This window comes from Hirundo rustica, chromosome 15, assembly GCF_015227805.2.
Source record: "Hirundo rustica isolate bHirRus1 chromosome 15, bHirRus1.pri.v3, whole genome shotgun sequence".
NCBI classification, from domain to species: Eukaryota; Metazoa; Chordata; class Aves; order Passeriformes; family Hirundinidae; genus Hirundo; species Hirundo rustica.
This window is the reverse complement of record NC_053464.1, coordinates 12,687,902-12,704,257: the sequence shown is the minus strand read 5'-3', so window position 1 is coordinate 12,704,257 and position 16,356 is coordinate 12,687,902. Positions and strand designations below refer to the sequence as shown.

General features: G+C 43.1%; 1 protein-coding gene across 5 annotated transcripts in view; it reads right to left on the bottom strand.

Moving 5' to 3' along the window:
• Positions 1–16,356, bottom strand: part of SDK1 (sidekick cell adhesion molecule 1) — a 384,927-nt gene that overhangs the window by 118,963 nt on the left and 249,608 nt on the right. For all 5 annotated transcript variants that reach the window (XM_040078744.2, XM_040078745.2, XM_040078747.2 and 2 more), the window contains 3 exons: positions 15,151–15,327; positions 7,010–7,146; positions 227–374 (listed from right to left, as the gene is read on the bottom strand). In XM_040078744.2, coding sequence (XP_039934678.1) covers positions 227–374; positions 7,010–7,146; positions 15,151–15,327 — 462 coding nt within the window. The remainder of the gene's footprint in view (positions 1–226; positions 375–7,009; positions 7,147–15,150; positions 15,328–16,356) is intronic.

Here is a 16,356-nt window from a genome sequence, read left to right as displayed (position 1 = left end):
GCATGAGGACACCTCTCCCACCATGTGCTGACCTCCTGCATCCCCCAAATGCCACTATCCCCAGTTCCTGCCAGCTGCAGAGCACTCTCCAGAGGCCTGGGAAACGGCAGCTTCTCCGTCTCCCAATCTTTGTGCAGAAGAGTATTTCATTCCTTCCTTCACAAGCAGCATTTTTTCCCTCCCCAGGCCGCTGTCCCCTCAGCACACAGATGCTGGCTGTCGTTACCTGCTGGTCTCAGTGCTGTAGCGGCCCTTTCCCACCTGGTTGACTGCACACACCCTGAACTGGTAGGTCCTGGCCGGAGTGAGGCCACTCACAGTGACACCGGTCATCTTCGGGTCAAGGTTTGACAGGTGAACCTTCCAGGGGGAATCTGTTGGAAAAAACAGCGTGGGCGGGGAGAAAAAGAAAAAAAGACGAAAGTGCCTGTCAAAAGCCCTGCAGAAGTGAGAAAACGCCTCTGACTGCTCAGGGCTCTTGGTACTTGCTTTCCTCAGAGGAACTTTGGGAAGAAGTTTCTTTTCAGCAGAAGAAACCTTCCTGTCAGCCCACACGGTTATGCAGATTGCACATTTGTCTACTGGAAAGTGATGCTGCACATGTCATGGCATAATAAATAAAAACTATATTCATTAACATTTTAATAAAAGAGGAAACAAGCATGATAAAGACAGATGGGCTGTGTATTTCACAACCCATCTGTTTGGCAGGCCATCACACCACCACACCCATGAGTGGCTCTGGTGGAAGGTTTCTAATGAAATTCACAGTCAGTTTGGAATATCTTCCTACCCAGCTTGCAAGCAGGTGTAGAAGCGTGACTCTCTCTGCCAAATCAGCCCTTTGCTGCAAGACCTGAGAAAGCTTCTGCTGCTGATTCTACGTGTCTGCAATCTTTTTTTTTTCCCTAGCGATAGCATTCGGCATGGAATCTAATTGTCCTAGGAAGATTCCCTGGTAGAGAGAGCCCTGGCAGCACTCACTGTCTGTTCACATTCTTGCCATACCAAGCTCCTCTGATGCCCAAATTACAAGTTTTCAAAGAGGTCAGAAATGTAACATGTTGAAAATTAAATATTCTGACTTCTTCTCTCCGTAGCCTGGCGTCTCATATTCTCCCTGAAGTCGCGACTGAAATAGTCAGGGAGAGGTGACATTTGGTCTGTGTTGCAACAGTACAGCAACGGAATCAGCCAATTTGAAGATTTGTTCAGTTTTTAAATAATACCAGCTGTTTTCATGCTCCCTGCTCAAATTACTAACACTTCTGGAAATTGCTGAGGAGCTCGCTGTAGATTTTGGCAACGTTATGTGTGCATGTTGCTCATCAGAAGTGCATCGTGGCTCCTGGCAGGTCACCTCAACGTCTGCCTGAAAATGAGGATGAGATGTCCCAAACGTGGAAGGCTGCTAAACTTCACACCAAGACAGAAGCCACTCATTCCGTGCTTTTCTGGCAGATTCCTTAGCAAGTTTAAGTCCTCTAGGGTATGATGCCTGTTGGGCTATAAACACTGCATCTTCAAATGACTCCAAATGGATTTATTCCAGTAAGGGCCCTGCCAGAACCAAGTCTTTTTTACCAGGAAAACTGACACAGAACACTGGGAATGCTGGAGAGGGACATTTGCATGGCAGTCGAGGTCTGTCCTTGCCAATTGCTGATTTACCAACAGCCACTTTGGCTGCAAGATCTTGATGCCGATTTATCTTAGCTGAACATTGGATTTCTCTCAGAGAGTCCTTAGAGGAAGCACACCTGTGCCACCTAGCAAATCGTTGCTCAGGAGCTTTTTGCACCCTAGTTCCTTCTGAATGTTCACAGGCTTCCCTTGAGACTTCCCGAACAGCCTTGTTACGGCCACAGTGCACAGCGGCACATCAAGGAAAGCTGGAGTTAAGGCATGGCTGACCTCGTGCACTGCCTGGAGGAACTTCCTGAGGAAAATGGAAGAGCAGACACCAAGAGGGGAGTGAAATAGCCTTGTATGATCTACTTGGGCAGTGGTCCGTTTCCTAGAGCATTTCATTTGTTTACTGCCAGTGTAAACACCACCTGAGAGTGCTTAACCCAAGCAGCTCAATGTAGTGAGCAGTTTGATTCAACAACAGGCCCTATTAATCTCCTCAGCACCTTGGGGCTTTGCTCTGTTTATATGCTGCATCTGTAGAATACTTTATTAATTCTTTTTCCTCTCCTGGTGGAAGATAAAAGATCTGGCAGGAAGAGAGATTAAACTGGAAACTAATATAAACGAAGCCTATTCATCTCCTGGGCACTCTGATTCAGAGAGGAGGGCGGTTCAGGGAGCATTTGCTCACTCCTGGAGCACTGGATACACTGAGTGTGCAGAGTATCTTTAAAATTTAAATGTCAAGTCTTTTTTTTTTTGACAATCAATAAAACAAAACACTCCAGGAAAAAGGAACTCCCTCTTTAGACACACACACCCAACCCCAGGATTGTGCAAAAGCTCTTTTCTCTGTAGAGAAGAGCAATTCTGACAAGGGAAACATGCCATAAAATTTTCAACACCGCCTCTCCTGTCCCCCAGGGATGGCTGTCACTCACCTGTCCCAGGAAGCCTGGAGAAGCTCCATGGTGACAAAAGACTTGCCAGGTCAAACTATTAAAAAAGCCTCTGTTAGACTGAACAGACTCTGCTAATCCTTCATTTAACTTAAGCTGCCCAGAACGTACTCTGGGCTCTGCTGCTCGTCCCCCGTAATTGCTGCTGTCTGAACAACTTCCATGTTGAGCTGTCTGTCGTCTTACAAATATTGGGCATTCTGAATTAACTCTGATTGCCTCTCCAAGTTAATTTATTGGGAATGAAGGAACTCACAGGCTGTTCTCTGGTTTACAATGTCATTTTGGGGTTTTAGAAATTACAATTTTTTTTTTCTGTGATGAATTTTTGGATGTGTTTGTGATGCGTTCAATAACTCTGGCCGTGTGCCAAGAGGCATTTCTTCCTTATTTCCCTGCCTACCCTACAGTTCATGCATTAATTGCAATTTCCCCAAAAATCATTTCTAATTCAATATTACCAATCAGATGTACAGCAGAAAGCTGATTTTTGCAGGTTTGGAACACATTTCCATCTCTTTCCTTCTCCAGGGGGTTTTGCATAGATGGCAGCATAGGAATCTGCTGTACTGCTGTAATTCACTGAATTAATCTTTCATATTGCTCTGTAGCAATATAATATTGCAAAAAATCCAAATGAAAGCTAAATGGTTCACCCTTTGTTTGGTAGGACCCATACAAGGTCTACCAGTGGCCTGAAAATAAAGTATCTTTTAAAATTATCATATCTAGATCTGAGTCACAATCATAATGACAATGTAGCTTTACTTTGATTTTTGCAAAGTTTTATCAATGAGTTCAATATTTGCCTTTTGAATTTTCCTACCAAATTCAGGACGACAATTCGTAGGTTTTAGTTAAGCATGTAGAGATGCTTTCCACAGGAGCTTTTATTATCTCCTCATTGGCACAACGTGACGAATCTGAGTTATATCGTTACCTCACAAAGCACAGATATCCCAGAATACAATAAAACAAAAATGGGCTTTTATCTTAATTGTCCTCAGCAGAATTCTATAAGTCTTAATTCATTTCTTCAGTTAAAAGACTATTCAGAATATTTCTTTGATTAATTCCTTCGGTCTAAACCTCTTTGGAATAAAATAAGCATATCCCCTCCTAACTCCATGAAGCCGCTTCATTGGAATTCCAAGGTAAATCGCAATGGGGCTAAACAGGTCATGAAACATCCAAAATTATATTAGTGCAAATGACAGCAATGCATGGTACTATTTATTTGAAAATCCTATTTCAAATCAAGGTTCACATTCTTGGCTCTATGTGGGCAGGAATACTTAATGACTGTGTTTCCCTGGAACAGTGTTTTTCAAATTAGATTATAAATTTGCCCCCAGATGTTTAAGGCCATATGTCTCAAGTCACCCACAGACACAGTCTACTGTGAATACTTGTATTTTGACAATTATTGCATTGTGCCAAATACATTAATTTTAAAAATTAGGTGTCTAGAGTCATTCACATTCCCAGCAATTTATGTGCACGATCTGCCACTGTTTTTTTTTCCCCCCTCTAATTAAAATAAGGGTTTTGTATCTCTTTACTGAATTGATATTAATGAAAAGGAGTTCTAATCCATGCCAGGTGGAGTGACACACCTCCCTCTAATGCAGCTGGTAATTAAACCTCTGAAATTTATACTCGTTATTTTGAACCCTCTTTGGCTAGACACTGTTGTGTATTCATTTATGGTACGTGCTTCAGAACCTACTATGGATCCTAAAGCTGTGGGAGAGTTATCCAAAACAAAACAGCTCAAAAAAACCCCAACAAAACAAGGCTACGTTTCAGCACCTGCAACCAAAACACTCAAACTCCAAACATACAAACTCCACAGAACTAAGAACAAAATCTGCACAGCTTTGCTAACTGGAAAATAAACCATAATTCTGGTGTCCCTGCTTCATGTTTGACAGTGAAGGGGGATTGGGATGGGAGGCACATTGCTCTGCTGTGACAGTGACGGAGCTCCTGGAGGGTGTTCCCTGTCTCCCTGACAGTCGCTCCTCCTGCAGCAAAAAAAACCCCAAACAGAAATTGTCTTTGAAAAGCAAAGAGAGTTTCTGCACAGTTGTATCAGACCGAGCTCTACCTACACAACATCAAATGCCAGCTTCGTGCACAAACAGTGCGTGGCATGGCTGGGAACAAAGGGAAGGTGATGGTTTCCAGAGGAGCAGGAGGTCTGGAGAAGCTAAATATTAACCACACACTGCTGAGATCAAAATAACCCTGAAAAACAAACACTTCAGGAAAATAGAAACCAAAAGAAGCCAGTGACAGAGTGCAGACGTTACAGTCAGCGTTCCAAACCAAAATCACTGCTGACATTGCTGCACTGTTCTGTGTACATGGAACAAGAGCGCAGCAACAGCGGAACACCCGAGGGCTCAGATCCTTCCCTGTCCTATGTCTGTGGGCAATCATTTACACATTGCACATAAAAGCAAAGTAAATAAAGACAAAGACTTAAAGGACAGCAAGACCTGGGATATATCTGGGAGTTAAGATGCTCAGTTTCAGCAAACCTGGCCTGGGTTTGGCTTTTGCTGCTTTGAGCTGCGGCAGGACGCGGACCTGTGCTTTGGGACAATGAGACCCTCTGAGTGGCAGATTGCAATGGCATCAGCCAAAATTATTCGATCTTTCACAGAGTGAGCAGTGGTTCACAGGGCCCCGTGGTGTTCTCAGGGCCTGAGTGCATGCTTTCCAAAGAACTACTGTTGATTTTGGCTGAGCCTTCGACAAATTTCAATGAATTAATTCTAAAATGATGGCACATCTACCCCATTCCTATGCAACTGCAGAGCATCCTTGGTAGAAAGGTCTTGAAGACCTTCCAAACTCCTCCATGACACAAGGAAGATGATGGAATGAAATGATCTTTAAGGTCCCTTCCAACTGAAACAATTCCATGATTCTCCTGGCATGGAATGAGCTGCTTGCGCTTTCAGGGACATCCCAGTCGATGCAGCCCACTGCAGGAGCCAGGTGCACACGTTCTGCCACCTCTGTGCTGTCTCTGTGTAAATACAGCTCTAGCACCTTTGCATCATGTCCCCAGACTGGGACTTCACTGGCTTGTCATCAACAAAACTACTGGGAAACAAGGAGCAGAAGGGCAACATCCTTGGGCAAAAGACCGGGGAGAAGAAAACCAGGTAGATATTGGCCTGTAGTTATGGGAGAGAAGGAGAGAAGAGTGAAAATAAAAAGGACGGTGGTGATAAAAAGGCAGAGGAGGAGTATGAGTGCAGGATTGTGGACTTTCTCACTCATTTGTTACTAAAAGATCAGGAGTCTTTGCTTGAAAAGAACTATTTTAAGGACAGCAGTCCTGGGCATGAACTTGTATTTCTGCTAGGATTAGAGACCTTCACTTTGCTTAAGTTGTCAAGATCATTGGTTCTGGGACCTTCACATTTGAGAAGTTATGCACTCCAGCCTGCAAAGCAAAAGGCTTGTATGTGATCTGAAGTTCAAGTTTCCCCTCAAGCTCTCTGTATGGCAAAACAAACTGCTGCTCTCCAGATAATCAGAAATCAGAACTGTTTCACATTCAGTTATGCAGTGACTAATTTCCACATGTCACAAAAAGTGATGCTCTTAATTTTTTCATCAAGAATCAATTGTTCAGCTTGGATTTCCAGCTCATGGGGTGATAGATATTAGAAAGTATTGCCAAGGTGACCGATTTCCATACAACCTCATCTTTCCATCAACTCCTAAAGAGGCATTAGCAGTGTCCCTGAATAACCTTGCAGACTGAGAGCCCTGGAGGAACTGGTGTACAGCATGATAAAACTGGGAAGCAGCAATTCCCAATGCCCAGGTCTGTAACCCAGGAAGTCAGGTATTCGGATTGCACTAAGCATCCTCAACCACCTAGCAAAAGGAAGGGTGTAAAATGAAAACCTAGAGAAAGCAGAGAAAATGTATGAGCCCACAGAGAGGTAAGACAGCAGTTCCTCTTGACATCCAAGTCTGTTCCTCTGGCAGACCATCAGTTCCTTGAATTATCACCATCTCTGCATCTTTTAGGTGAAACTGGGGCTCTGAATGCACCAAAAAATCCACGAAACTGGCGAAAAAGGCAGCCCTGGGAAGGAAAAAACTGACTACTGTTGTTTACACCTGCTGTGCCTCAAGCCTGGCTGGCAACACTAGAAGTGGAACTAAGTCTTTCCTGTAAAATAATCCCCCCCCATCTCAACCTTCTTTGCCATTCCACTCTTTCAGTGTGCAAACACCTGGGCGTAAAACCCCTTTGTGGGGGCTGGCTCTCGCTCAGCAAACTGCAGCAGTGTTTTGTCAGCAGCTCTGGGGAGAGGTGAGTCTGCAGGGATAACTAAGAACACCCCGAGGCTGAGAAGTATTTGACTCCAACAGACTTGACTTACTGTTCTCAGAGAGCTCCACCACGTAGTAGAGCACGGGGCTGTTGCCGTCGAAGGGGCGCACCCAGGAGAGCATCACGCTGCGGCTGTAGGAGGAGTTCAGGGTGGCCACCAGGTTCTGAGGGGAGTGAGGCAGCTCACTGTGGAGGAAAAGGGAAAAGGAGGGGAAAAGAAAAAATAAAATAAAATAAACCGGCGCAGAAAAATGAATCTGCGTTTCGTTCAGCTCCAGTCCTACAGGCAGATAAAGGTGGGCGACGTCAGCCCCGTGTGATGATGGATGTAAAACCAAACCACCGGCAGCGATTGTAAAATTAAATGAAAGAAAGACATAGTGGAATTCTTCACAGTTTTATCCTGTTTTGGGGGGAAAAAAAACTGAGCTGAAAGTCCCAAGGCTGATGCTCAGAACAGCTAATGGCCATGTCACTAAATGTGGAAAAAAAGCCAATTTTCATCCTGTTTTTGACTGAGCGAGTTGGTCAATAAATTTCCTCTCTCACTTTTTCTCCCTTCTTACAATGATGTCCTACAATGTGACAGCAGTGATACGTATAAACAGTAAAACACATGGGAGATATGATTTAACATGGAATTTTTCATACTCAAGGAAGCAGAAGACATTGACACTCTCCACACAGAGCGACTAATCAAAATTACCATATGTATTCTTAGGCTACAGAACAGCTTGATTTATTCACGGATTCAGGCTTATCCTGTCATGGGTAGAATCCTTCCTCCCTATAATAAGGATTTTTTTGGAAGCACTCAACCAGAAAATGTAGTGAAAATGCCTGCAGAAACCCCATGGAAATACAACATAAAACATTTCAAAAACAAAAATAAAACAGCAGCTCAATTAAAATGTGTAATCTTTACACATAAAGGAAATTTGTGGAAAAACATTTCATTTGCACCCATTGGCTGCAAGTGGAAGCTGCATGGTGAAGTGAGAACATTAAATTCTGCTGCAATCCTTAAATGCTGATGTGTTTTAAGAGATAAAAGCCCTTCAACGTTATATTTAAGCGTAATTTTTGCTCTTTACCATCCCGGTTCCTAAGGAGAACGAGGGTTTCGGAGCAAAGGAAAAGCAAGGAGGGCCAGTTTTTACCCATTCAATCTACCCTCCTCCCCAGGAAGGCTGAGGGTGATCCTTCCACAGCTCAGGCCAGAGCAGAAAGCCACGAGGGCACTCACATGCTTAAATTAAAAACGTGATAATTCCTGCTTGTGATGTATTTTGCCACCGAAGGCTCGGAGTTATTTAAAAACCGCAACTCCTCAGCCACTCACAAAAGTAAATACAGGCTCTGGCTCCAAGCCAGAACAATAAATATGTCCTGGATTTCTGTTTCTACTGGAAGATTGAGGAACATATGGAGAGCCAGACAATAGTTTTATTATTTTTCTGTTAAAGCCGTGAATGCTTTTGTTTGCGCGTTTCTGACAGATACACACTGTGGAGTTAGCACCAAAAAAAAAAAAAAAAAAAAAAAAAAAAAAAAAGAAAGAAAGAAAATTTTGCTGGAAGAGTCAAAGAGTGGCAAGAAAAACACACAACTAATGAGGCACCAGAAGCAGAAGGTACTTCCCTGCCCACCTCTCTCCAGGCAAGAGGAGTTGATATTTCCTAAGGCTAAACCTGAGACTCAAAGCCTTGTCTCATCTCATTTGACTTTAAACGTAGAACCAAATTAGCAGCACAGTGACCCCAGGCTCTTTCTGTAGTAAACATGGAATGACACCTCCGGGTGCGATTCAGATCTCAACTTCATTAAATCGCTTGCTTGAGATGCCTTGGTGGTGTGAGGAGTTTAAGCTGGCTGTTCTCAGTCCTATCTGTCCTGCCCTGACAGCTCAGACATGGCCACTCTGGGGACAAAACAAACATCACGCACAGCAAGGAGCACGTGTGGGCCCAAAGGGAGCAGATTTTGAACACAGCACTGGGAAATCTCATATAAACAGGTTTAGGGAAGAGGGGGAACAGGAAACAAAGCAGGAGGGCAGCTGACCTGGGAGGCTGAGAGTGGCTGTCACCGGAAAGTGCGGGGGTATACAATATGGCCATTTACCCAGGGACTACAGGAGTGTGCTGCTTAATTTTGAATGAAACATTAAATTATAATAAACATTAAACCTCCACCACAATTTATCATTATGTCCTAGGCAAGATGGTTGGAAAAGTTTTTGTGATTAAGCTGGCAAAGGTAATTACTGAAGGGAAGAGTAAAATGCCTTGTTGCTACATGGCTCACAGAAGTCCCAGTCCCCACTTCATTTATCACCGGTCCCTGTGGGGAAGAGCTCAGAGCGGGACTGTGGCTCCAGCTCCTCCTGGAAGACGAGGAACATGGGAGGAATGGCTGAGGGGGAGCTCACAGCAGATTATCCCCACGTGTCTGCTTTCCTGGGCAGCAAAAAGCATCCCTGGTATATATTACGGGTATTTTCAAGGTGTGCATTTACTGCTCTTGATGTCCCATACATTAGAAAGGCTCAATTAACACCTCACTTGGAGACTACACAATTAAGACTTAAAGCTCGGTCTCCTTTTCCAAGTGCACAAGACTCAGAAAACTTTTGAAGAAGAGGGGACATCCCCTTTCCCCTGCTTTTTAAATGCACCAACTGGATTAAAACATGAGGTTTTGTTTGCTTAGGATTTGGGTTTAGTAGATTATTCTCTCAGACTGACAAGGACAATCAGCAGCAGCACGAGGGATATCTCAGTTCAGACAGAGATTGAGTAGCATGAGCTGCTGCCTTCATCCAGCACACCCCATCCACAAATATCACAAATACTGGGTTTATCTTTACCCAAACGTGTCCATGCTGAACAGCAACAGATGGTGCTCACAGATTTAAAGCCCTCGAGGCAGACAGAACAAGTGCCTAAGTAACACACCTGGACAGAAATAAATATTTAAAGCTCCGAAGACATTTCAGCACAGGGGTGTACTTCTCTCATTGTAGGATGCAAAAGCAGAGATTAATAAGTAGTAATTTCTACTTTAGCATGCACTTACACTTTGTCTTCTTCTCATTTGCTACCACATACCCTGTGGAAGGGATGATAAATGAGACCTGTGCCACCATCATGAATATTCACATTCCCCGAAGAGTTCATTGCTTCTATTTTCCCTTTAAGAGGATTACTTTTCCTTGCTCCTAACACCCAAGAAATTATTGCAGAAAATTCTAATTTCAGCCCTTTCTCAGGGCGAGGAGGACCTCAGACTACAACCGGTCAGCGCCAAGGAAGTGGATGAAGTTTAGGACAATAACACCCAGAGCACTGAACAGACCTTGACCAGATATGCAAAGTGTAATTCCATCATTATCTTTTTTTTTTCACTGAAGCCCCAACAGGCAATATAGGAAGTTTTTCGATACAGAGTATCTTAAAACCTCATTTTTCTAATGCTGAAGAGTTAGATGGAAGCAAGTTTTCCATAACTTATTTTATGTGATAGCAAAATATGTCCGTGGACACGTTAAAATCTGTAATTGATAGATAAGCCCAGGGTTAGTGGCATTGCCACCAAGGTGACCTGAGGGAACTCTGACAAAGCAATTAAAATAGTGCATTTGCAAGAAAAGAACATGAAGTCATTGTGACAATCTGGGAGAGAAATATTAGCCAGTTGCAGATGATACATGCTCAAAACAGAAACCCTAATGTTTTGAGTCAGCTCGTCACTGCCAGAGGGCAGGTGAAAAATTCATTCAGCAAACACATAGAGTGTTTTTATAAAATTTAAAAGCAGACTATTTGCTGAGAAAAATAAACCAGATATGGTTTGGGGAGGCTTCTGAGAAAAACGCTCCAACAGCAGGTAACGAGAGAGACTGTGACTGAAGAGGGGATTACTAAAAAGGCGCAGGAGATTAAACAAGTTTTCCTGTCAGTTTGTGAAAAGCCCTGCTCCTGCTCCACAAACGATTCCCGCAGTCAGGTGCACCAGGCAGGGTCTGCTCAGGAGCAGTGGTTCATCTGCCGTGGCCGATAACGGCACCGGGCTGAGGCACGGAGGGAACGCAGCACTCAGCCCTGGTGGCTCTGCTAGTAAAAGTTAATACTGGTTTAAATTAACAAACGTGGCAACTGTTGCTCAGGACCTTGCAGTTTCCCTTGCAAAGAATCCTCTCCAATTTATAAACGCAGGAAGAATTTGTGCGAGGCAGCCCCGAGTTTTGAGGCTCTTTTTCTCTCACAGGTCTGTGACAAGGGGAATTTTTGGAATTAAAGGGTTGCCGAGTTCCAGAGTGCACAGATTTACTTCCCATTTCAATCTGCTCAGATCTGGAGACGACAGGGGAAAGGGGTTTGAATTTTATGCTTTCTTTTGGCTGAAAGCACCTACATTCCTGCTATACCTTCGATGACAAACAGACACAATGGCATTTATTTCCAAATGCATTTCTGGGCGATATTTCTCCTTTGAGCATAAAGTGCACTCAGACTCAGCAGTGAACCTTGATTCTTGGATGATATCTCAATAGAGAGCTTGGAAAAATAAATAGAAGCCTTCCTTCCAGTGAGGAAGGAATAATATATTTTCAAGTTTGACATTCCTTCTGCTTTCTCTCCCTGGAGAAAGGAGATGAGATGGGCTGTTGGAACCAAGAGATGTGGGATCCGTATCAAGTTACATTTGTAACAAGACATTTTTTTATCATTTTTTACATTTTTATCTCTTACCCTGCATTGGCTATACCGATTTTAATTTTAGCAATAATTTTTTAATGGGATATATTGGGAAGAAATTGGAAGAAGCAGCCATTATAAATACTCCAGTAAAAAGGGTATCCAAATTCATGGATAGATAGCTGACAAAGGCAATGCTGTGCATTCCTGGCAACCCGCTGGGGTTTTTTATAAGCGGTTAGCTCCCCTCTCCTGCTTTTGAAGAAGACAGAACAATAATAGCTCTTTCTCTGATGAAAGGGAACTGAAAGAAGATGAACTCGCTGCCAGGAATAAATTGCTTATTTTTGTATTACATTGTCCTTCCCATATTTTTGCATAGAAAAAGAGCCTGAAAGATTTTACTCTATGTTGTGACATAACAGAGGCTTGTACGGGGCTTTGCTTTCCCAACAATGCAGCATTACCATACTTTGCAGTCACATCCATACAACACAGAGATCCTCTAGCATGGGCTGCAGACGGGCTGGTATCGATCGGTGGGTGTCATCAGGCACAGATAGGGTAATTCTGCATATTTTATACATCCTGAGAATCCTCGGGATTGTTCGAGCTGGAATCAGCGCAGTTTCCCATCAGGTGAGTGATACGTGGTGATAACTCAGCTCATGCAGCTTCAAGAACAAAGCTTTTTTTGTATTTCAGGGTGGTGTTTACAGGACTATAAAGTAAGCTAAACGAAGCTGGGATGTTTCATAACATGCAATTACTTTCAGGATCAAATCCTGTGACTTGCAAGGTTGCAAGAGAAGCGGGGGGCTGATCACCAAATGTTTCTGATATGCAGTTGAGAAACTCTACCAGGAGAAAAACAATGTCAGTGTAAAATTAAAATCTATCTTTTGCAGAATAGAAACATCACTCGCAAATGTTTTACCTCATGCAAATCAAATCAAGTGATGTACATGGAGAATAAACACATTTAGAGGGAAGACAAATGAATGAATAGAGTATCTTGACTAGCAATTAGTTTCTGTGCCCAAGTACCATCAGTGCAAAATTGATGAGCAAGGTAACCTTTGGCTGCACTTTAGCAAGTTCTTCATTAGTTTTCTGGCTTTCCTTTGCAAATATTTTATTTCTTCTTACATGCTGAGGAAGATGATCCATCCTGCCTGCAGCACCAATGTATCTGTGCCGTGCTATCAGAGCAGGTTCTTCCAGCAAGGAGCACCACCTTTGTCCCCAAGCCTGACTTCCAGCCAGGGGAGACCAGGGAAAGGAGAGTTTTCTTTCCTTCTTTTCAGAGATTTGAAAACTGGACCACTCACAGATTAAATAACCTGAAGTTCGACTGTTTTCAATCGAATCATCTGGAACAGAAATCAGTAACCAACTTATTTGTGCCTTTGGAAATTCCTCTTGGTGGGTACAGAGGTGGAGGAGGGACACGCTGCAGGGGGAACAAGGTGGGGAGAGATTTGGAGCTGTCAGACAAAGCTGTGTGGGGCGCAGGATTATCCACTGGTGACTGCTCCAGTCTGTAACTGGTTGAGAGGGCACCTTTGAACATTTATCTGACATTAGTGCTCCTCAAGGCACTGAAGTGTGAGTGCTCATCGATGGGAACGTGCATGCCCTGTTTGTTAATGCTCTGCACGAGGGAATTACCCAGGAGAAGGGGGAATGTTATAGATCTGTCATTCCTATACAAGCTGGAATTTAATTTAGGCTTTACTTCAGACGTTTCCTTTCCACATATTTTCTTCTTCATTTCACTCCTGTTGTATCGTGTATCTCTCTTCCTCACAGATCTGAGCTGCTGAGCCAAACGATAATGATGAAAGCTGCAAGGAAATGCAATGTTCTCTGGCAGTATTGCACTACCTGCAGCCCTGCTTTGAAATGGAATGTCACAATTCAAGGTATTATTGAGTGACTTATCAGGTACTTGACTCCTCTGAGAAGAGTGGGTCTGATAGATTCCTTTAATTCCTCCAGGAAAAACAGGAGATGGGTGATCAGCAACAGAACATCAAAGGAAGTAGAGATGGGGGGGGTTAAGAGGCAGTCCCAGTGCACAGAGAGCCAGCCAACACAGCTGGAACAGCTGGGGTGCCTCAGCAGGGCAGATGGGATGAACCTCATGAGCCTCTCCCAACCAACTTCTAGTCCAGATTTCATGGACCATAAAAGAAGTTCCTCAGTGGTCAGTGGAGAACTGCAAGAAATCCAATTCCCTGTGCTGCACTGGCTGCACAGGGCAGCTTTTGCACTTCACCATTAGGAAACTGTCCCGCTGCTGAAGTGTTTAGCGCATATTTATAGCTTTTGTTTCAAAGTCCAAGCTTTAACATCCTTTCCAGGCTTTACTCTGTGATTTTCTGCCCTCCATTCAAAAACCGCCTCAGAGAACAGCGAGCGCGGTTATGTAGCAGCAATATATTCTGAATTGTCTTCTGCTCTTGGAATCCAACCAGCAGTAAAATGCACTCCGGGAGGAGAGCTGAGGAGTGCTTAATTAGAAAAAGAATGTATGACCGCTCTCGGAAAATGGGCATCTGATGGAGCCTTGGCACTGTCAGAACGATGCTGTATCAAAGAGCCCTGTGCACAGCAAATCTCAGAGGTGAACTCATTACACTGCCAACCACACAATTGCCATCTTCTCAGAGACATCAGGCATGACCAGCAGAAACAGATGCAATTGTAGTTAAATTAAAGCGTGTGGCACTACTCTAGTAAATAAATAAATAAATACATAAAACATCACCTTCTGGGGTTTTTTTTTGTTCGTTTGGTTTTTTTTCATCTGATCTGCTCCACACATGTACCAAACCCACAGCTGTTGCTTTTAGTGATAAAAATAAAATAGAAGTGTACTCCACCCCAGTGGAATGACAGAAATAGAAAATATGGAACCATGTTATGACATTTTTATAATCCTTTTCCAGAACTGAATGGCACTTCAAGCATTTTCTTGTTTTATTTTTAAAGATTCATAGGAATAAAAAAAGCCATACATGAAAATATTTTTTTTTTCTGAAAAATGATATATAAAGAGAACGCAAGAGTAAGCAATGCCCATCCAGGGACCAGCTTTTCCAATAAATGTTTAACAGAAAAAATGCTAAAAGGAAGAAAACATTTTCTTCTTTTCAAACTTTGGCATCACAGCACAGCACCTGGGCTTCATGGGAAAGCCCTACAGCATGGGGTGATAGAAGGATCCAGGTTTAAAGGGACCTTAGGAGGTCTTTGGTCCAAACTCCTGCCCAAAGCAGGCTCAGCCAGGAGATCAAAGCAATTTCATTAGCAATGAAACAGCCTTAATTTCCCTTCAAAACAAACAAAAACCCCAAAAACAACAACAACAAAACACCCAAAAAATCAGAGCCGCTGACTCTACAACACCTAGAATTAAATGCTAGTAGAATGCCTGAGGATGTCTGAAACCCAGTGTAGGGACTATTTAAGTTGGAGTACTCACATCACTTCCAGCCGAGCTGTCCTGGAGTCATTCCCTCCAGAAGAAATGACCTCACAGGTGTAATCCCCGATGTCACCCGACCACGTCTGGCTGATGAGGAGGCTCCCGTCCTTCTCTACTGTGATCCTGGAACTGCTAGATGGATTTATTACAGCACTGTCCTTCTTCCAAAGGTACCTGAGTATTACAACGTTTCGGTTATTGATTACTCTTAAGAGCACCAGAACTGATTTATTTTAACGCTGCTGGAAGGGATCAGCTCCCGTCATCACATGTTAAAAATGACAGGCCCCTTTAAAGAGCAGCGCCTTTTACAAATTTAAGTTTTAGATCAAGAAATCAGAATGAAAAATGCAATTCCACCTGAGATATGATGTATTTTACAAGGAGAAGATGGAGTGCTCATAAATGTCCAAGTTCTGAAGTTCACCCCCACCAGAACACTAACTGCAGTTAAGGGTGTGCGATAGCCCAGTTCTGCCAAGGCTCTGTGACAATGGGCTGCCAGGATCAGAAACTTGTTGACGGTTTGCTAGAGTTCACATATCAAAAAGATACGTCCCAACATGTCACAGATACGTGGAGACCCCACAGACTCACAATTTCCCACCTCTAACCAAAATTTTTAAACCCATATCTCTCTTTCCAAAGTTCTCTCTGCAGTTCACACTTCAAGCGATCTCCAAGCTCTTCCTTGCATTTTATTTTGTTTATGTTGCTTTCAGACTACATTAATTTTCATGGCAAATTTATTTTCAAGTTTTGAGTTTCCTCTAAATTCTCTAATTCAAATTTTAATAGTCCAGACAAATTCTGGTTTGCTTTGAATGGTTAGAACAGACTGTAAGCTCAAGTTATTGAGTCATTTCCAAAAACATGGGCATCTGTGGTGTGGCTTTTATGCGCCCCAGAGTACACACTTTTGAAATCCTATTCCTTTTCTTTGGCTTTTACTCTCATTAAGTATCAGCCTCTGACAAGTTGGTTTTATTGATAGTGTATTAACCTTGACAGTAAAATCATGGAAGGCTATATTGAAGTCATGAAGTGGAACATAGCTCATTGTAAATAATACATAAGGCTGAAATGGAAGATGGGATTTATATGATTAATGATACAGTGTACAACCTTATAATGCAGTAATCAGGGGTTTGGTGTGAAAATCTGGGGTCCTGAAACTTTTCACCTAATGCTATTCACACGGCT